Consider the following 21,578-nt stretch of genomic DNA (forward strand, 5'->3'; position numbering starts at 1 on the left):
TGTGCCCCATACCTACCTCTGCAATCACATCTAGTTAGAAGACCCCTGTTGCAGCCTCTAACATTGGAAGGGGGCACCTGACCATGTGGGTGTAGCTAGGTGCCCTGTTACCGCCTTTCCCAACAGCAATGGGGAATATCTCCCCAGACATGATGGTTGAGATACTAGGCACTTATTGGTAGCAAATCTATCGCACAGCAGCAGGCAGATGTGCAAATACCCTGCCGATCGCCACACCTGCCTACAGCCTGGCCAGTGCTAACCTGCCTATCTTCTCAAGCCCATAGTTAATGATTTATTGCAGTTTTGATACCATGGTAATCTGTGGTTAATCCAAAATGGAAACAAAAGATTCCAGACAACCTTGCAGTTGTGCTGAAAGGGGAACATGCAGGGGAAAGGGGAGCATGAGAGACCAAAACGAATGGTGGTTTGTTTTCCTAATATCAAGCCATGATTTCTTATTGTAACTGAAGAGGATCCTATCTGTCAGCCTAATCTTGCCTCAAAGGGTGGTTCTGAGATAATGTGTTGTGTGATGGGTATATCTACTATCAATTGTTAGCCATCCTAAGAATATTATAGTTAAAATTAACTGCTAAACTGTGGTTGATCTTAAACTTATGGGAGGTATATACTTCTTTCAAACAAATAATCATTTCCATTGCTTTGAGTTCCTTCAAAGAAGAAAAATTAAACTGTAATAAATATTAATTAAAATGGAATACTAAATATCAACACTGCATTTAAATTTAGGAATCTTGTTTCAAACAAGAATTTATACTTTTGTGTGTCTGAGGTAGAACAAAATTTGCATACATTAAAACCATCATTAACCAGATAACATCAAGGCAAATAAAAGTCTATCCAAAGCTGTTTGCTTTATCTAAATGTATTACTCTGTCACATGGCATTAAAGTTTTTATTATTTGAAATATCTAGTGATTTATACAATTAATTATTTTGGAAAAGTGGGGTTCCTAATATAGCCCTGTCTACTATGAATTAATCGGAATTATAACTTTATCTCTTTCTGGTGTATATTTTGTGTAAAGTGGTAATATATTTTCTGTTCTTTGGCTTCCAGTTACACTCAAACTTTTAAGAGGTGGTGCACATTTTAGGTCTAGCAGAATCTTTCTGTTTGAAAAACAAGTTTGTTTTAAAGCTTTGCAGTATTCAACATTATGTGTGCATCTGCTTCCCAGAGAGGCGTTTGCCTGTATTTTACGTCATATGCTGCTTCTAGCTTTTTTTTTTCCCCTCCCATTTTTGCATACTTTTCTGTTCTTTCTTTTACTCTTCTCTTTTTTTTTCTCTCCCCTTTCTGCTGTCTGGATGCAGCCAAACGCAAAGCATGGAAACTAAATCGTGTTGGTAGCCTGCGAAATATATACAGCAGCAGCAGCACCAACACTGAAGGTAACAACATTAAAATACCATGTTGTAGAGTAACTGCTCCCTCTCCAAGATGTATCTTCATTGCCTCTCCTTTGTCCCAAAATACAGGCCTAGAAATAAAATTTGCCCAAAGCATGCGTGCTTTCATGTTGTGTTTGCAGACTCATTCCTCTGGTCTTTTCATCTTTCTGTTTGTGTGTTTTATTTTGCCATTCATGTTCCTTTCAGTTTACTTAAATTTTGACCTTTCCCTCCAGTCGTGCAGTAGTGATGTTTAAATTACTTCAAGAACCCATTTTCTTCATTTTTTTTTTATTTTCCCTTTATACATGTGGGCACTCAATGTAATATTTCCCAAGTTATTACAGTTTTTTAAAGTGTTGATATCAGGTGTAATGATCTGTAGCCAAATACAATAGTGTGCTGTGACATTTAAGTAACAGTCTTAATTTGTTTTGTGAAAGCATTCTCCATAATGCTTTCTGCAGCTCTAATCCAAAAGCGAGACAGAGCCAAACCATTTGCATGTGCTACTCTTGCTTGTAAATTCTGTATATTGTTGTATTTCTAAAGGTCACCTGGTGCCAAAGTTCACAAATTGACTTACATAGCTGTTTTCAGGAAGACAGCCATCATGGCTTTTGTATAATAGCAGATTGAATTTCTTTCCTTCACCTTCATTTGAACAATGCAATTATAAACGGCCTTCTTCTTTTTTTCTTTTTTCTTTTTTTACTTTACAAATGTCAAAGGTCAAAATTACTTGGAAACCAAGAAAGGAGGAGGGAATATCAGTCAGCATCTCAGAGAGCATGTGTATGGCAATGGCATACAAAATTCTGGATGCAAAATTCAGTTACAATTACAATTCAGTAATCTTCTGGTAATGGGGGGATTTTTTTTTCACTTAAGTGCAAGCCAAATGGGTCAAGTAATCACAAGCACATGCCCTTACACTAATTGACTTATTTTGGAATTATTATAACTGTAATATTTTTCTTAATGTCACCATTTTCTGGGCTATTGGTTTTAGTGATTGAGAAGAGACAGCATTAAATCTCTTGTAAATTTTAAATTGCATGCTATTTCTGTAAACAAGTCCCTGTGTTCACATCTTGATTATTAACCTTTGGTGATTTATATCACAGTCTCCTTTTTGCACAATTACTACTGTATCTCAGGCAGCTGCCTTCCTACACCGGCAGATAAAATGCATCTGGAACACAAAAGTGCTTTTTTATAGCCACTTGTTAAGGGGCAATTTCTCCTATAATCTTGGTTTATTTCCCATTGTTAAGTTTAAATGGTCACCTTTAAAATAACAAAGCTATAATTTCTGTAGCCATTTTTGTTACCTTTCAAAGGGCTTTTAGAGGAAAACTGGAAATTAATTAGGCAAAAATATCAACAGCTGAGGCTTAATAAATCAAGATTGTTGCACCACAAATGTTGGTTATTGGTATTTTGTTGTTTCTGCAAAGTGCTTAATTGAATAATTCTTTTGCTTCTTCTTGTGGTCTATACTGTGTTTCATTTATAGGATCCTTGTAGTCTGAGGTTTTATTCTTCATTTTTAAAAAATGGAAAGCTTTAAACTACATAAGCTTCTCTCTCTCTAGAAGATAACTGGGTTCATCCTATTGTTGCTGCAGCCAATGTACTGCTATGTTAGTAAGATCACAGTAGTTGGTAGGAAACCTGTCAAGCATGCTGTGTGCAATGCAAAAGTCCACTATCATCCAGTGCTTGAAAAATTACAATCTGTTGATATAGGGACCAAACCTTTGCAAATACCATCTATCCTAGCTTGACATTTGTAATAAGTTTCCTAGCAGAATATATCTATGTGTTCTTTCTCAACCATTTGAGATAAATTCTAACATTATATCCTTTTTGGCTGAAAGGAAACAGTCCTGAGAGAGACATTTGGCAGATAACCAGAAAAAGCTAGAGCCTTTTGCTATGATAGAACGTATCACTTGCGAGAATGATCTTGAATGGGCTGGGTTTCAGTGATCAGTATAACCAGGCAGAATTCCTGAGGGGAGAGAATGCATCCCTTCTTAGGCCACGCTCTTGTTCCCTGGTAGGACTGGGGTGCAGTGCCTGTTAATACTGTAGGGGGCAGAGGGCTGCCATCATGCACCCCACCCATTAAGAAAGCAAGGGATTGTACCTTGATGACGCAGGCCAATTTCTTATTTCCTGACTAGAATAGAATCACTTAAATAGCTGTTCTCCAGATTCCCAGAAGGGTGGAACATGCCTCCCCTTCATTGGGGCGAAGGAGGAAGAGAAGGAAGGAACAGGAGAAAGGGAGCCATGGAGCGCAGAATCGGGGTGGAGGAGGAGGAAGGAGCAGGATGAAGGGTCAGGTTCAGGGGATGGATTAGGTCAGGGGAGGGCAGAGAGCAGAACATGCCTCCCCTCTCGCAGGCAGCTTTAAATTATTTTTTTGTGTGTAATATGCGAATGCTACAATGTGAATGTTACAAATGTTTCTCTTTCAATTTGGCAAATTGACCGAATGCTTTGCTACATATGTGTATGTGTATGTTATGTGAGGCATTCTGGGGTGGCAAAGCAAGGGGATGCAGAGATGGCATTCTGAGGTGAGAATACATCGTCACTTTGGACGAAAGCGGAATTGAATTTGATTGACTGCAAAGGAGCCTTCATTTTAAACCAGTACCGCAAATTAAATTATCCCAAATGTAAATTACCTCAATTGAGGTAAAACATAGTGGGCACTTGTTTCTGAGCAGATTTTAGAGTGGGGGAACCAGATCTGCCCAGTTCTATCCAGGGCAAATGGGTGAGTGGGAATGGGGCCCAAGTTTCCAGACCAAGCTCAAGGAAAGCCCTGCCTAGTTAAATTACAGTAATCAAGCCATGGATTTACTAATGCATTTGTCAATGTGGCCTAATTGTTCCTTTTCAGAAAAGAGTGTCACTAGTATACCAATCAAAGTTGGCGAGAAGCACTACTTACCATGAAGTCCCTGGAACCTCCATAGATAATAGCGATGGAAAGAATATTCGAAAGATGTTTTAAAATGGTTGAAAAAATGTGTTTTCAAATGTTGAGACGTGCTAATTGAGAAAAATCATGGGCAGATCAAAATACTTCATACCGTTAAATACTTATTCATACTTCATACAATTCAATACTTATTCTGGGCAATATTCACATATAGCTTTCCCCCCTAGCAAACGGCAAAATAGTATTTCAGTCTAGTTTCCGCCCAAGGCATTCCACAGAGACAGCTCTCACTAAGATCTCGAATGACCTTTTACGGGCCAAGGCTAATGGCCTTTACTCTGTTCTCATTCTTCTCGATTTGTCTGCAGCCTTTGACACTGTTGATCACTGTCTTCTAGTGGATATACTTTCTGACCTTGGGTTCTCAGACTCTGTTCTCGACTGGTTTAGATCTTACTTGTCTGGCAGATCTTTTGCAGTAGTTGCAGGGGGTCAGACTTCTTCTCCTGTTCCCTTATCTGTTGGAGTTCCCCAGGGCTCTGTTCTGGGTCCCCTTCTGTTTTCTCTGTACACACTGTCCTTAGGAAAACTCATTAGCTCTCTTGGCTTTTCCTACCATCTATACGCCGATGACACCCAGTTATATCTTTCCACCCCTGACCTTTCTCCAAGGCTTGAACAGCAAGTTTCATCATGTCTCACAGCTGTCTCGCAGTGGATGCGCCATCGGCGTTTGAAGCTCAACATGTCCAAGACGGAGCTTCTTGTCTTTCCTCCTAAGCCCACCCTTCAACACTCCTTTTCTGTCTCTGTGGACAACATTTCTATTCAACCAGTTCAACAAGCCCACAGTCTTGGTTTTATCTTTGACTCTTCTCTGTCATGTATCCCTCAGATCCAGACCACAGCCAAGGCTTGTAGATTCTTTTTGTACAATATTGCTAAAATCTGACCATATCTCTCCGCCTCTACTGCCAAGATTCTGGTCCATGCCCTAATGGTCTCATGACTTGATTACTGTAACATCCTTCTGGCAGGGCTTCCTCTTTCTCACCTCCGTCCTTTAATCTCTGTCCAGCATTCAGCTGCATGCATTATCACATCCGCCCACCGCTGTGACCATATCTCTCCTGTGTTGGCATCCCTTCACTGGCTCCCCCTCCCTTTCCACATTCAGTACTGTATAAGCTCCTGCTGTCGACATTTAAAGCCCTCCATGGACTGGCCCCTCATTACTTATCAGACCTTATTTCCCCTCACCTTCCCACTAGGGCCCTCCGTTCTGGTAGTCAAGGTCTGCTGTCCCAGCCCAGGATTTCCTCTGCCCCATCTCGGATTCGCCCCTTTTCACTCGCTGCCCCTCACTCCTGGAACCTTCTTCCCCTGCAAACAAGAGCCATCATTTCTTTAACCAGCTTCAAAACTGAGTTGAAGACCATCCTGTTCAGGGCAGCGTTCCCAGGCATTGCATAATTATCACTTGCTATTTGATGTTCTTTTGTTGCCTGTTTTATTGAATCATTTCCTATATTGCTATGTATTTTATATGTTTTATCCTACTAGAGAGGCCCCTTCCCCACCACCACTCCCTTTGTGTCGTGTCTTTTTAGATTGTAAACCTGAGGGCAGAGAACCGTCCAATTAAAAAGATTGTATGTACAGCGCTATGTAAATTTATAGCGCTTTATAAATAAAGGTTAATAATAATAATAATAATAATAATAATAATAATAATTCTACACAAAAATATTGTTTTCTATTTTTAAAGATGCTTCAGGCACAGAGAATGTTGTAAAGTGCAAAAGGAAGGCCTTTAAACAGAGGCTGGACGGCCATCTGTCGGGGATGCTTTGATTTAGATTTCCTGCATGGCAGGGGGTTGGACTGGATGGCTCTTGCGGTCTCTTCCAACTCTATGATTCTATGACATTGCCTTCCCCGAGAGTATGACATGAAACCCAGTGGGTTCCATGGCCAAGCTAGGAATCGAACCCTGGTCTCCAGAATTGTAGTCTAACACCCAAACTATTATGTTAAACCTCCTCTGAAGAAATCATTCCCCAAAACCCCATGATGGGTTCACCTAAGGGTCTCCCTAAGTCAGAAACAACTTAAGCGCACACAGCAGCAACAACAACAACAACAGAGAAAGATAGCCTTAAATACAGACCAAAAGGAGTCAAGATACATATTATTCAATGTAGAAATTCTTCCTTTTACTGATAATGAGAGTGAAGGGGAGAGGAGAAGAGAGGAGAGGAGAGAACTCTTAGAGAGTGAACAGTGGCATGCATTTTGGGATGCTGGCCAATAAAATAAAGTAGACTGATGACTAGTGATTTTATTTGTCCTGGAGAAATAACTCTGTCTGCTTTCTGGGTTCTCTCACATTATTCTGTGTGTATGTCTTCTCCCGTTCTCCATTTATATCCACAAAATCTTGGTGATTATACATTTTCTGGTATCCTTCAATGGCACCAAAAGGGGGAAAAACCACCTCCAGCCCATTAACCCTCTGTGTGCCAAATTTCTAGGAAATAACTGATGACTAATTGGCCCACTAACCTTTTAGGGGAGAAATAAAGTAAAGAATGATGACAACCTGGACCCGTGTTATGAGTTGGATTTTTTGTGAAATCAGTTTGATGGCCAAGTTGCTTGCCCCTAAGGATGCAAAATTAGCCATGTGGGACTTCGTCTGCATAGAAACTGGACACAATTAGAGTAATATTCACAGTTGTTAATGCAGTTTGGGGTAATTGGACAAGTTGATTTTGACAGGTTGATGGTGCTAAAATATTATTACAGTGGACCTTTCCATGCATAACAGTTAAACTTAGAAAACTGTTTAATAAAATGTTGTGATTGGGCTCACAGGGATTTAAACTGCACAAGCTTTAATACAGCTGGATTTAAAAGTTAACCATTTAGTTATGGAATGGCAGTTTGAGTATATAATATGTTTTTTTTATTTTTTTATATATGTCCATGGGTTTCTCTGTAACTATGTGAGTAAAGATTACTACTATCTCTGCTAAACCACTATAACTAGATTTGGAGTCTTTGGGTACATAATAAGCCAGATCACTCCTGAAATCATTTTCCAAAACAGAAACCCTGTGTCTCCTTTCTTGCTTAAAGAGACATCAGCACTGTCTGCAAGACCTCTGCCCCACTGATTTTTGTTTTGAAATTTCCTTTTGCTTAAAAAAATACGAGAAAGGTTGATATACCATATATACTCATCTATAACTCTAAAAAGTTATGCCCAAATATTGACCCCCAAAATCCAAGTCAGCTTATTTACGGGTCACTATGGAAATGTGATAGCAGCTCTTTCAGATTTTCCCATGCTGTGCAGACAGGAGTTTATTTTTCTCTGAAGCCAAGAAGAAAGAGTCCTGGGTGATTGATTGATATTGCAGCTTGTTTAAGAGTCCCTCTCCCGCCGGTGTTTCTGGCTGAAACGAAAGCTGAAATGACGAAGCAAAAAGCCTCAGTGAGAGTCCCTCTTGCCACACACAGACATACACACACTGAAGAAGCCTCCAAGTTTTATCCTTGATCTGTCCACAGGTCATGGCAAAATCCATAATTTTGGCCCCAAATCTTGATCTCGGCTTATACATGAGGTTGACTTATAGTTGAGTATATACAGTATTGCAAAACAAAGTGCTGGCTTTCACTATAGTCTTTATTGCAAAGAATGAAACCCACACCCAGAGGCATTCTTCTTAGAATGTCTCTGGGATTTGTGTGGTATTCTTAGAAAATGTAAACTGTATGTTTTGCCCATTCAGTGTTATGTGTTAGCTGCTTTGTGTGTTTTGATGTGATGTTTCTTTTCTCTGGACTTTTTATTGGTGTAGAGAGCCAGCATGGCATAGTGCTTTGAGTGATGGACTACAGCTCTGGAGACCAGGGTTCAAATCCCTGCACGGCCGTGGAAGCCCACTGGGTGACCTTGGCCAATTCAAACTCTTACATTCAAAGGAAGGCAAAAGCAAACTCCCTCTGAACAAATCTTGCCAGGAAAGCACATAGGCCATTTTTAATTCTGACAAGCTTTTGAGAACTGAAAATTTTTAAAGATAGGGCTTTTTAGAAGGTGCTTCATTGTTTTAACTGCACTATTTTTTTAAACCACTGTTTAATCATTTGTACTGTGTTTTAATTTGTTTTAAAATATTATTAATGGTTTAATTTCATTTTAATGTTGATCTTTTGTATTAATTATATTGTATTTTAATATCTTATCTGCTCTGAGTCTCTGTTTTGGGGGTAAAACAAGTTACAAATGAAATTATTTAGTGGTAGTGATGGTGGTGGTAACACCATTGTTGTCATCATCTCATTTTCAGTTTCCTTAGAAGGAGGTTGCTGGAAGCAAATGGTGTTCCTATGATGTAACATTTCTTTACACATACACAGCCTGAGCATAAATTGGGGCTGATAATGGTGATGATGAACAATATCTCACATGGTATTTGCTGCAGACAGCAAAATTAGCCCTTTCCTCTTCTTCAGACCTAGTTCCAACACAGAAACATTGCCTTAAAGAAAGACTAGCCTGCTTCTGTTGTTCTAACCCCATACTCAATTAGCACCTTTCAGAGGAAAGCAAGAGAGAAAGATGGGTCATCCCTGCCTCTCACCTTGGCTGACCTGTTCCGACTGAAACATACTGGGCAAGGAAAATGCTCTCTGTCTTCTTTCTCCCCCTCCTTTATGAAGTGGTTAAACTGAAAGAAAGAAAAAAGATGGCAAGAACAGGCTGTGCATAGGCGTGGAGCTACTTTTCTTCCTATCTTTCAAGACTCGGTGGTAATATTGCAAACAGGCCTCTGGGCTGCCCTGGCAAGCACTCAGTACAGATTAAATCAGAAGGAAAGGTGTAAACGCCTGTAACAAGCAAGTGTGCAGAGATAAACCAACCTATTTTGGCAAATAATTTCTGCATAGATCGGTAAAACTATGAATGAATTATTCCATGGAGGGGAACAGAACTATATGTTCTTTGGTTCTAGTTTACTGGCAATAGAGGTGAAGTCATTTGACTACAGAATCTATAGCATTGCTAAATTTGAGTGGAAAACATCCCATCATTCTGAACCCAGCCTCTTAGTTCTGGGGTAGGGCACCATTCTGTATAGCATCAGACATACCATGTTGTTACTTACTTGTGATTCCTACATATAATTACATGATTCATCTCTGACTACTCACTTATTGTTATGTCTCTGTATGTCACAGTTGTGTAAAGCAAACAGTGTTTTCTGAATAGTATAAATGCAGTAAAAACCACATATGTTTTGTGCCATGTAGCATATATTTCTACTAGTACTACTACTGCTCATTTGGAGCCATCTGTTTGCATTCTTTTTTAGTTCCTGCTTTCTAGTTTTGGCACATTTTGTGTGTGAATTGTGGTGCACCCATGGTTACAATTAAACCATCATGCTGGGCTACGGTGCTCAGCCCTTACCCTAACTACTCAAGCACATTCTGTGAAATGGTGGGAGGTATTTTAGTCTTTTGAGATGAATTTGTCATTGTTTTTATTTGATGACATAGCAGTTGACTTTTATGGTATCTTTTGGAATGAGTGGTGGCCATGTTGGCCATAAAGAAAATAAAAAATCCACGAAACAATGATACTTCTATTGGTCCAACCAAAATGTACAATTACATATTTCAAGCTTTCAAAGCTCCACTGGCTTCTTTATCAGGCAAAGTGTCAAAAACCGTACAAGAGAGAAAAAAATGAAGATGTTAGTCATTGACCTACATGTTGCTGGTTTTTGTTTTCAGCTCAGCTGGTACGGAAGGGTATTATTTGCAAGGTGGAACCTCCTCTTTCTGGCCATGAGGTCACTGGGAGATGTCCAGGAAATTTAACATCCATTTGCAAAACAAAAAGATGCTCCTGACATGTTGGGTTACAAAGAACCATCTTTTTTGTTTTGCAAATGGATGTTGAATTTCCTGGACTTTAAGAATCTCATCTTCATTTTTCCCCCTCTCCTGTATGGTTTTTAACATCTTGTCTGATGAAGCAGCCAGTGCAGCTTCAAAAGCTTGTAATATGTAATTTTGGTTGGTCCGTTAAAGGTATCATTTGGTGACTTTTCAGATTATTAGATTATGACATGTATCTAGAATTGCTAGACGAAGTAAGGAACAAGGTTCCTGTTCCTTTAATGGTTGTGCAGAAAAGGGAATTTCAGCAGGTTTTGCTCTTCATGCAAACAACACCTACTGAACCTACCCTCTTCTACACAGTCATCAAAGATACAGGAGCCCTGTCTCTTTCTTCATCTGGCAACCTGAAATGTGTCTAAGACAAATGAGAGTACATATTTACTTTCCAAAAATTATATATGTTAAAGTGCTGATAACATACACTAAAGATCATAAGTTAAATTTCAAAAATATACAGCTACCATCATAATGGAGGTATACATCCTAAAATAGCTAATATCGATTACTGTGTATCAAAGCCAAACTAGTAATAATGAGACTTTCATTTCTCTCTTTCCCAATTTTAAATGAAAAGCAACCTTGGAAAGCTGAAAGTAGAAAAATCCTTGGTTCCAGCTTCCACGTTTCTATTAAAACTCAACCAAATGCACCTTACACAAAAATTTGTTCTCTATGAGGAAGAAAATACTGTATTATATTCATAGGATTGCTATGAGTCAACAGGTGATGTGAAGGCACACACGCAACTGATAACCAGCTGGAAGGAGGGCAAATTTTCAAGAACTGAAGATGGAAAGGGTTAAAGATACCCTGCCTACCACCACTCTATTTTTATTTTAAATAGTCATAAAAGAGCTATGGAATTCATTGTTTCATCTTCTTGTTCCTTTAAATATAAATCTGCCTGTCTCCTTCCCCTCTCACCTCCACCTTCCACTTCTATTTCAGAACAAGAAGAAAATTTTGAATTTATCATTGTGTCCCTCACTGGTCAGACTTGGCACTTTGAAGCAACAACATACGAAGAAAGAGATGCTTGGGTCCAGGCTATAGAGAGTCAGATCCTGGCCAGCCTGCAGTCGTGTGAGAGCAGCAAGAATAAGGTTAGATGCACAACATTGATTGATGGAAAGGAATCACTGTTTTCAGCATTTAGAGCCTCTATAAGGCTTAAAAAGAGAAAGCTTGGCAAGCGTTTTTATGTCTGTATATTATATTCATATAGGTATATATTATTCCAATGTACTTTATAACCTTTTTTACAGTAATAGTAATTTTTCACTTTTCCAGTTTTCCATACAGTATCAAATTTGAAAAAAAAATGTTTTTAAAAAATAGAAATAGGATTAGCCATTTCAATACATACTTGTTTTGGTTTTTAGTATAAAATCTCCCACCTATTGCAGAGCTGCTGTGAAAATCTATCTATTTTAGACAATATTTCTTAGCTATTAGTAGATGTTTGATAGTGTTTGTCTCATATATTTTTAGATGATGGTTGCATCTGAACTGTAATCCTAGTTCTATGGCTTTAATGAAAAACACTTGTTTGGTTATTCCAGCGGGGCTTAGTCATGACTAAATATAGTTGTATCAGGGCGTATGTCCTTAAATCCATGTTCACACTCTTTTGTCCTTTACTGTACAAGGAAAAACTCTGTGGGTTTTTTTCTTCTGTTCTGTAATTAAGTTCAGTACATTAAACATATCAGGGAAATAAATTAGATGTCTTATGATCCTAAATAACAACAATTAAATTTAATTGTTGGGGACCATAAACAAACAGTACCTTCAAATAATGGCTAATTTGTATTTTATAATCCTAACTTAGAATGTGCCAATTTAAAATTTCTAAAGGAAGGAAAAAAATGAGGACTCCATTAACAGGGAAACCAGATAATAGTGTATCAGGAATCCAGCTTACAGAAAGTATTATGTGCGTCCCATTGAAATCCAAAGCAAGAAGTTCGTAATCTCCGACAGTTAGTTGAATTTGTTCAGGACTCAGCTGGCATAGAGGCTGAAAGTAACTCTCTGTAGAGATTATCTCTCCAGGTCAAAGTTGAGGTCACAGGCAGGCCGTTATAGAGAGAGGTTTACAATGCAAGCCATTAGATCAGAACTGGTCTTTTGATGATAGAATGTTTAGTTTACTGTTGCATGGCATTGCCAAATTTTCCTAACCATCACTAACTGTTTAGAAGTTATTTTAATTTTGTAGTCTCTCCATCTAAGAATGGACTGTTCTATGATCACTTTAGGTATTAATAGCAGGCTTCAATTTTGAACTTGCTTTACCTCTGACAACCCCAGCTGGAATCCAGATGTCCTGTGCTCTGTATGCCTGAGTGGTTCAATAAAAGCTTGAGCTGTCAGAAGCATGGATAAAAATGGTGAGCTGTGCTTGTCAGACACTGAATTGCAGTACTTAAAGATGCTAAAGGATCAACTCTCTGAGAAGCTAACCAAAGACATCAAATTCCACGATCATGTTCATTCAACCTGGGTCTGAACTCTTTTTCACCATCTGACAGTGATGTTGTGTCTGCTTTTTCTTTGGGCTCTTATTTCTTGTATGTGTGTTTCTTTAAATACATACAGTCCCGACTGACAAGTCAGAATGAGGCCATGGCCCTTCAGTCAATAAGAAACATCAGAGGCAATTCTCGCTGTGTGGACTGTGAGGTACAAAGTAAGTACAACCATTTTTTGCACAAGGAATATTATATTGAGCTTCATAAAGCTTACCGTCTCTTTGCTTCAGTGTTACGTGAACACCTATTCCTGTTCTTGCCCTCTTGGTATTGTATTACATGTTCCCTTTAGAAGTTAATGTTCATTATGGAATTTGATTTGTGTGGTGTATGCCTATTAAATCCTAATTAACAGATGAAGCCGCTTAGATTAAAATCTCATCTTTTTGTTAGGACTGACCTGGAGCACTTTTGAGGAAAGAGACTTTTTAAAAATTTCACTCATTTTTCAGCTTACCATGTCACAGTTATATCCTGCTAAGAGAAAAATATGGTCTTCAAAACATTGAAGTAATTTTTTTCTAGTGTAATGGCAGAGGGAGGGCAAACCAAAATAGTAGAAAAGTAATTATGATTATTTTCTTCCCTGTTGTGTACTAGAATGACTTTTTTAAAATAGGCTAAGAACAGAGTGTTAGCCAAGTGCTGGTCCAGTACACACCGTTTTATCCATTTCCTGTACTGCTATGAAATATTGAGTAGGGAAGCTTGAGATTCTCAAATGTACTTAAATTTAAAAACTGAAACTGCATAATGTGTTGGTTCCAGAGTTTCTTTCCCCCAGTAGAACTATTTCCTGGTGTGTGTTTTCTGCGTAAGATACCAGCCAGAAGGCAGGAGACAAGAGGCCTCCGCTAGTCTGTACTGCTTTTGAAACGCTACTAACCCTACTTTTTTCTGGGGGTAGAATCAGAGAATCATAATGTTGAAAGAGACTACAAGAGCCATCCAGTCCAATCCTCTGCCGTCCAGGAACTCAAACACCCCCAACAGATGGCCATCCAGCCTCTGTTTAAAGACCTCCAAGGAAGGAGACTCTACCACTCTCCAAGGGAGTGTGTTCCACTGTCGAACAGCTCTCACTGTCAGGAAGTTCCTCCTAATGTTTAGGTGGAATCTCTTTTCCTATAGCTTACATCCATTGCTCTGGGTTCTGTTCTCTGGAGCAGCAGAAAAAAAGCTTGCTTCATCCTCCATATGACATCCCTTCAAATATTTTAACAAGGTTATCATATCACCTCTTAACCGTCTCTTCTCTAGGCTATACATACCCAGCTCTCTAAGTCTCTCCTCATAGGGCATGCTTTCCAAACCCTTCACCATTTTGGTCACCCTCCTCTGGACACACTCCAGCTTCTCAACATCCTTTTTGAATTGTGGTGCCCAAAACTGGACACAGTATTTTTGGTGAGGCCTGACCAAAGCAGAATAAAGTGGCGCTATTACTCCCTTTGATCTAGACACTATACTTCTATTGATGCAGCCCAGAATCACATTGGCCTTTTTTTAGCTGCCGCATCACACTGTTGACTCATGTTCAAGTTGTGGTCTACTAGGACTCCTAGATCTCTCTTTCACACATTGTCATGTTCAGCCAGGTGTCCCCCATCCTATATCTATGTGTTTCATTTTTTATTTTTATTTTTTTGCCCTAAGTGCAGTATAGTAGCTATAGGGGAAGGAGGTGAGGAAGCAAAGAACATTTCCTTCTTCACATTCTACCAAAGGCCATGGATAGGTGAAAGGAGCCCTTCTCTATAAAACACATTATGAATAAATATTTATTTCTGATTATTATTGCTTTCTATTTGCTCTTTTAACATTGAAAATATCTCAGAGTGTCTACCAACTTAGCTGTTAAGTTCTACGTTATTGGACAGGCAGGAGATCTTGTGTGATCTTGGAAGCTAAGCAGGGCCAGCTCTGATTAGTACTTGGATGGGAGACCACCAATGAATACCAGGTGATATAGGCTATATTTCAGAGGAATATTTATCCTATGACATCTAAAGAGACTGCATATGTTACTTCATGTAAGAACATAAATCGTTTCCTTCTCATTACTCAAGGCTTCAACAAGGACAAGGCAATAGGGTTGATCTTCCTTGGAAAACTAAATGACATGTCCTTATCCCATAGCAAATTTCCTAGGTGTTTGTGTTGGAAACAAGTGTTTTCTGTGTTAATTCCATACGCTCTTGAAGAGACTGGAGATTGTGTCATCTGACCTAGAATAGGGTAGGGGACTCAGGATTTTCAGTAGCTTGTATTACTCAGTCAACATGTTAACTCTGCAGATAAGTTCTTCTGGTCAGCCTACAATTAGGAGAGTTTCATTCTGTTGATTATTTTTCTTTTTCAATAGATCCTGACTGGGCAAGCTTAAATCTGGGAGCGCTCATGTGTATTGAATGCTCAGGGATACACCGAAACCTTGGCACACACCTTTCACGTGTCCGTTCCCTTGATTTGGACGACTGGCCTATAGAACTCATCAAAGTAATGTCCTCCATTGGGAACGAGCTAGCAAATAGCGTGTGGGAAGAAAACACCCAGGGACGTTCAAAACCCTCTCCAGACTCCACAAGGTAGGCTGCTTCATTGTACATACAAGTATTTTAAAAGCATATGTGTCAAAAATACCTAACCAGGACTTCGAAAACATATGTGTGGACTTAGGAATATTCATCATTTGAATATGGTGATAATGTAAACAGTATTTACATTTAAATATTGCCCTACTGGCCACTGTCCTAGGAACAATTTACAAAATAGCCAGTAAACCACAAGCGGAACAAATAAGCCATCTGATTCCTTATCAGAATGTTAAAATATTAGGACATTGAAAGGAAGCAATCAAACGTAAATAGTAAAAGTTAAGGAAACCAATACAAGATACAGAAACTCCAGATTGGTACTTACTTGGATAGGCATCTGAATGCAGGCCAGAAGGGGAAGGTCTGCTGTTTAAATGTATCTAATAAGGATGTCAGGTGGATTTCCTAGGAGGGTCATTCCCTAGACAGGAGGCCACCAGTAAGAATGGTATATCTTGCTAGATCTTCGTTGCCACCTGTCATGCTCTTGGGGGCAATGGCACACAGGGAAGACCATCCAAAGATTATGTTAATTATCAGGCATGTACAAGTGAGAGAAGCTCCTCTGTCAAGAAGATTTGTCATAAAACATTAATAAAACACTAATATCTTGAACTGGGCCTGGATGCTAACTGATGTTGTCCAGTATATTTAATGCAGCATTGGAATAATATGTTCAAATGACAAGTCCCAGTGAGGAGCCTTGCACATACTAATGTTTCTGGATGGTCTTCAAATGTATTGTCTTCAAAGACAATATAATACATCATAATACTCTGAGCAGAAGATTGCCCCATGTGAGAATAATTATAGCTAACCTGTAGGATAGGTAGAATACATCTGTCAAAACTGATAAAATACAAAGACATAGCAGTGTTAGACTGTATGCAAAAAGATTTTGTAGCATCTTTGAGATTGAGAGAAAGAAGTTGATAGCTTAAGCTTTTGTAGACTTAAGCATCTGATGAAGGAGACTTAAATCTACAAAGCTTATGGTACCAACCTGTTTCTCTCAGTCTCAAAGATGTTACAAGATCCCTTGGCAAAGTTGATAAAAGGCACTTTCTGCCACTGAGGCCGCTTTCCTTATACAGTATAATAAAATTGAATTCAGAGACCATAGCTGTGTTAGTCTTAAATATCAGTGTGCTACAACTTCTTTCACACAGGTGGTGGTGGTAGTGGTGGTGAAGATTTCTTACCTGCCTCTCCCCATGGATCAACGTGGGGAACAACAACAAATACACAACATGAGCTAAAAACACAGCATCAGTTTAAAAGCACAAACAAAACACATATGTATTAAAACAAATCCACATTTAAAAATCATCAAATAAAATTACAATTTAAAAATCAACTGGATAGGCCTGCTGGATGAAACTAGAACTAATTCTCTTTTAAATTCAGACAGCAGATTCAGCTGTTCAGTCTCTTCCTGCAGATCATTCCACAGTCAAGGGGCATCTGAAGAAAAAATTCTCTGGTTGACTAGAGTAAATATCTCCCAGAGGACCTGAGTGTACAGGGCAAATTATACAGGAGGAGGCACCCCTGTGGGTAACCAAGACCTAAACCATGTAGAGCTTCCAAGGTAATCAACAACACTTTGTACCTTGCCTAGAAACTATTTGACAGTGAGTGGAGTGATTTTCATATTGGTGTGATATGATCACTGCTGGATGTCCCAGTAACCAATCTGGCTGCCATGTTTTGAGTTACTTGAAGTTTCTGAAATTGGTTCAGAGGTACCAGCCTAGTTTGAAAAGTACTACAAGATCTCATTGCATAATAAAATTGACTAATCTTTAAGATGCCACAAGACTGTTCCTTCTGCCAAAAATTAAGGAATTTCTTTCTAGTCAAACAAACGAGATTTCTAGTTCTTTGACTACATGGAATGGTCTAAACTGTTAGGAAACTGATTCTTGTTCTATATCTACTTTGTTTCAAGAGTAGTTTAGTAAAAGACATGAGAATTTTTACTATTTCATATGTTAACAACACATGCTCTTTTGTTGTTGGTGGTGTTATTGTTGCCTTCAAGTCGTTTCCGACATATGATGACCCTAACGCAACCTAGCATGGAGCTGAGAGCGTTTGACTTGCCCAACTCACCCAGTGGGTTTCCATTGCTGTGCAGAGAAACAAACCCTGGTCCCCAGGATTGTAGTCCAAAACTCAAACTACTATGCCACTCTGGCTCTTTCACTTTGAGTCAGAATAAGCATTTCAGTTCCTGTGAAGACTCCTCTTGCTCTGTTCTACAGTCAAACCTTAGCCTTGGGGTTGAAAAGAGGTTTCTTTCAGACCTGTCAGCAAGAGTGTCAACATCTCCTGCCCAAAACCGCAGAGCCCTGCAGAACACAGAATATTTAAGTAAAAAATGCTGTCTCTTTAGAGGAAAACCCTCAAAATTGACCTTAGTTCTTCACCTCTGTGCCCCACAATCTGCCCAGTCATAACAGATCAAAGAATGCACACACTAGGCCTTAAAAGATACCTAAGCAAACTCATTAATCTATTACATAACACTTTGAGGTTGTATAAATTATGCCGTACCTAAAACCTATTATAAAATAGCTGCTTCCAGACTCCTGTTTGACATGTCCAAACACTGAAAAATCACACAAAGCCTTTAAAAAGGAGTGCTGAAAAGTTAACAATTTTCAGGTGGTCAGTTCATAGATTATGAACTATAAATCAAGTTGGAAGATGAATAATTGAGAACATAAAATGGAAACACAAGCTGGATGACAATTTTTTACATTGGGTCCACCTCTTCCAATTATTAGACTCATTAATGTTTGTCTTCATGCTTAATGTATACATTCCAGTATATTGTAAAAGAACTGACTGCTAAAAGAACCACCATAGCATTTAGTTTTTAAATTTTTATTGTGAATTCTTTTAAATTGTTTTTATCTTGTGAGCTGCCTTGGCAGCTATCTGCCCCTATCCCAGGATCAAATTTGGAGCTGCAGAATTACCAAAACATCATAATTCATTATAGTCCTTTCTATAGCCAGCAAGGGGGGAAAGAGGTCATATGTAGGCCATGATATACTTTTGTGTCATTGAGTACATGCCTTCTGTTTGAGTGTGTTTAAGAGCCAGTTTCACTTTACTGTGTACATGAAACTCTAATAAGAAGAGCCCTAGTTGGCTCAGACCAAAGGTCTACCTAGTCCTGCATTGCCTTTCCGTATCCCTCTTTTCCACCACAGAATTATAGCAATATGATTCCAGTTTAACTGCCATAGCAACATCCTATGGAATCCTGGGATTGGCAGGTCAGGGAGGAGCATTTAGAAGAAGCCAAAGAGCTCCTCTACTGCCTCCCCAAATTGCAAACCTCAGGATTCCACAGGAAGCAGCTATGACAGTTAAAGTGGTATCATATTCCTATAATCGTGAAGAGTGAAAGAGACTATAGTAGCAATTTGCATGTCTCTGGGAAGCCTGCAGTAATAGCCCCACACACACACACAAACATACACACACATGTTCCCTTAGCAGCTGGCAGTTGGGAACATACAGCTTGTGATACTGGAAGCAATATAAGCCATGATGAGTAATAGCCATTAATAACCTTGTTCTCCATTCCTCCAGGCTAGTGGCCATCATTACATTTGCAGTAGCAAATTCCATAGTTTTACTATGTGCCTTTTGTCTATCCTGAATACCTCCATGTAGCATCACTGGATGCAACCTATACAGCTTGGGTCCAGACTATTTAAAAACTGTATCCTCCTATGTGGTTGAATTTTGAGAATCTCGGGGAAGGGCACATGAGAGGGCCTTCTCTGTGGCAATTTCAAGGTTGTGGTTCTCCCTGTGAGAGGCTAGTTTGCCCCCCCCTTTCCCAACAGGTGAAAGACCTTTTGCTTTAAACAGGCATTAGGCTATTTACCGGTTGATGCAGAACATTTTTCAATGAGCAGGTGCTGCACTTTTATTCTTTATTATGTTTTAAATGTTTTTTTAATGTTGATGCTGTTCTTAATAGGATACTGCATTAAGTTTTTAATATTATGATTGGATTTTAGCCACATTTTGTTTTAATCTATGTTGTGAGCTGCTTTGGAAGTCATTTTGGGAGATAGGTGGGGTGTAAATAAAATAAAATGTTTTCAAGCAAAGTCAGTCCATTTGCTTTCAGAGCTCATTTTTTCTCAGGCTGCACAGTGCAGTTGAGCTTTGGTACTTTTTTCCAAACTAAAAGAAAAGATGTGTGATTTTGTGTGTACCTGACTGTTTGTTCTTCATCTCCTATTTCACAACATTATGCAAAGATAACTCTGAGTCTCTTTTGTGTCTTTCCTATAAGGGATGAATACATTAACATGTGTACCATAACATTGACAGTACTTTATTAAATTAGTTCGTTACCACTAAATGAATTTCTGGTGCCACCTTTGGTTCATTTTGAGAATGAAATCACAAATACATCTTTAGGCTCTGCAATTATATTATATCCTTATATTTAGAATTTTTATGATAAGAAATTCTATTTAAACTTTGATAAAGATGAACTTTTAGATAAAGAAGTAGAAGTAGAATGCAGTAAAATTCACCTTTCAGTAGCCCTTTGAAATCAGTTGTGCTTCACTGTCATTTTAGTCAACATATGGGGACTCAGATGGACCTTATCCTCTATGGGCTGCATTGTTTTTCACATTAGTTCATTATTTTGGGAGTCTGGTGCATTGAAAAGCAGTTAATAAATTCTTGTAATTAATAATTTGCAATATAGATTTTTAACCCATTAGGCAGTATTGTTTTCTGGTGTCATACATGTTTGTCCTGTAAAACTGACCTTTAAAGATTAACAAATTGTACCACTTTCTGTAATTTGGGAGTGTTTCTTCTGTTTTCTGCTAAGTGGTAATGTGCATAACTCTTTGTTACAATCACAGCTCATCATATTTACTTTAATAAAGTTAGTTCAAGCTAGAATTTCAAACACAAGGTGTCAGCAAAGGCAACAAATCTTTCTAGTCTTTCAGTGTGATGAAGGCAAGAAAGGTATAATACTCGTGATCAGCATGTTCTTGGACAAACATCAGAACAGGTATCTAATTGTTTTAAAAATGTTAAAGGAATGATAGCCTTAAGAAAGAGTAGGATGGTTTCCAGCACTGTCTGTTGTAACTGAAGCTTAGAGCAGCAAGTGAAATTAATCCACTGGTAGAGTTCTATGTGATAGCATTAATTTTCTTAACTGTGGGCAACTGTAGAAAATAGACATGCCAATCTGTACTGAAGAGAATAAAGATTATATCCGGGGGTAGGGAGTTAATGGTAACAGTATTTTATTCTCTGTAATTAACACTGTACATTTTGTATGTAACTCCTTTAATGTGGTATACTGATATCAGTATTTTAAAAAGTTATTACCAATCTGTAAACCACTCTGGGAGTCTTTTTGGCTTAAGGGCAGGGTATAACTGCTCTCTGTATGTTACATAATAATAAATGGAGGTCATGCTTTGAGGAGAAAGGACTCTAAAATTTTCCCTCATCTTTCCCCTTCACCTTATTTTTGTTTGTGCACACATTCTTTGACCCTTCTCCCCCACTTTTCTTATTTATTTATTTATTTATTTATTTATTTATTTATATGTTTCCCAAAATGAAAACCTCAATGACAATTACTGTCTGTTTAACAATCATATAAAATTTTTACACTTATTTACAAATCCTTACCTTCTTCCCCATTACATATGATATCCTTGCTACTTTTCTGTACATCCTCTTTCTATCTTCCCTCATTGCCAACTTTGCAATTCCACTTTGTCATCTTTTCCTTTCTCATTCTCCACCATCGTTTCAACAGTTGGCAAGCAGAGGGAAGGGCTGTATGCATGTCAGAGCAAAATACCTTCTTGGTGCGTGGGATACCAGACTATTGGAGATTTATGTCTTCTTCCCGCAAGCATTCTTAATCTACTTCCAGGCCTGAACCCGGGGGATACTGGTGGCTGAAGAAAGTAGGACTCATTTTCAGGACACATTTTCATCTAAGCTCAAACTTTGTTGAGTTTATGGGAAATAATTTCACCCTAGTAATTTTAATTGACA

At 38.6% G+C, this 21,578-nt stretch overlaps 1 protein-coding gene across 1 annotated transcript in view; it reads left to right on the forward strand.

Moving 5' to 3' along the window:
• Positions 1–21,578, forward strand: part of AGAP1 (ArfGAP with GTPase domain, ankyrin repeat and PH domain 1) — a 383,533-nt gene that overhangs the window by 304,302 nt on the left and 57,653 nt on the right. Inside the window, 3 exon segments of the mRNA XM_042467277.1 lie at positions 11,315–11,469; positions 12,968–13,058; positions 15,266–15,488. Of these exon segments, the coding sequence (XP_042323211.1) occupies positions 11,315–11,469; positions 12,968–13,058; positions 15,266–15,488 (469 nt within the window).

Source organism: Sceloporus undulatus, chromosome 1, assembly GCF_019175285.1.
Source record: "Sceloporus undulatus isolate JIND9_A2432 ecotype Alabama chromosome 1, SceUnd_v1.1, whole genome shotgun sequence".
In the NCBI taxonomy this organism is placed as follows: domain Eukaryota; kingdom Metazoa; phylum Chordata; class Lepidosauria; order Squamata; family Phrynosomatidae; genus Sceloporus; species Sceloporus undulatus.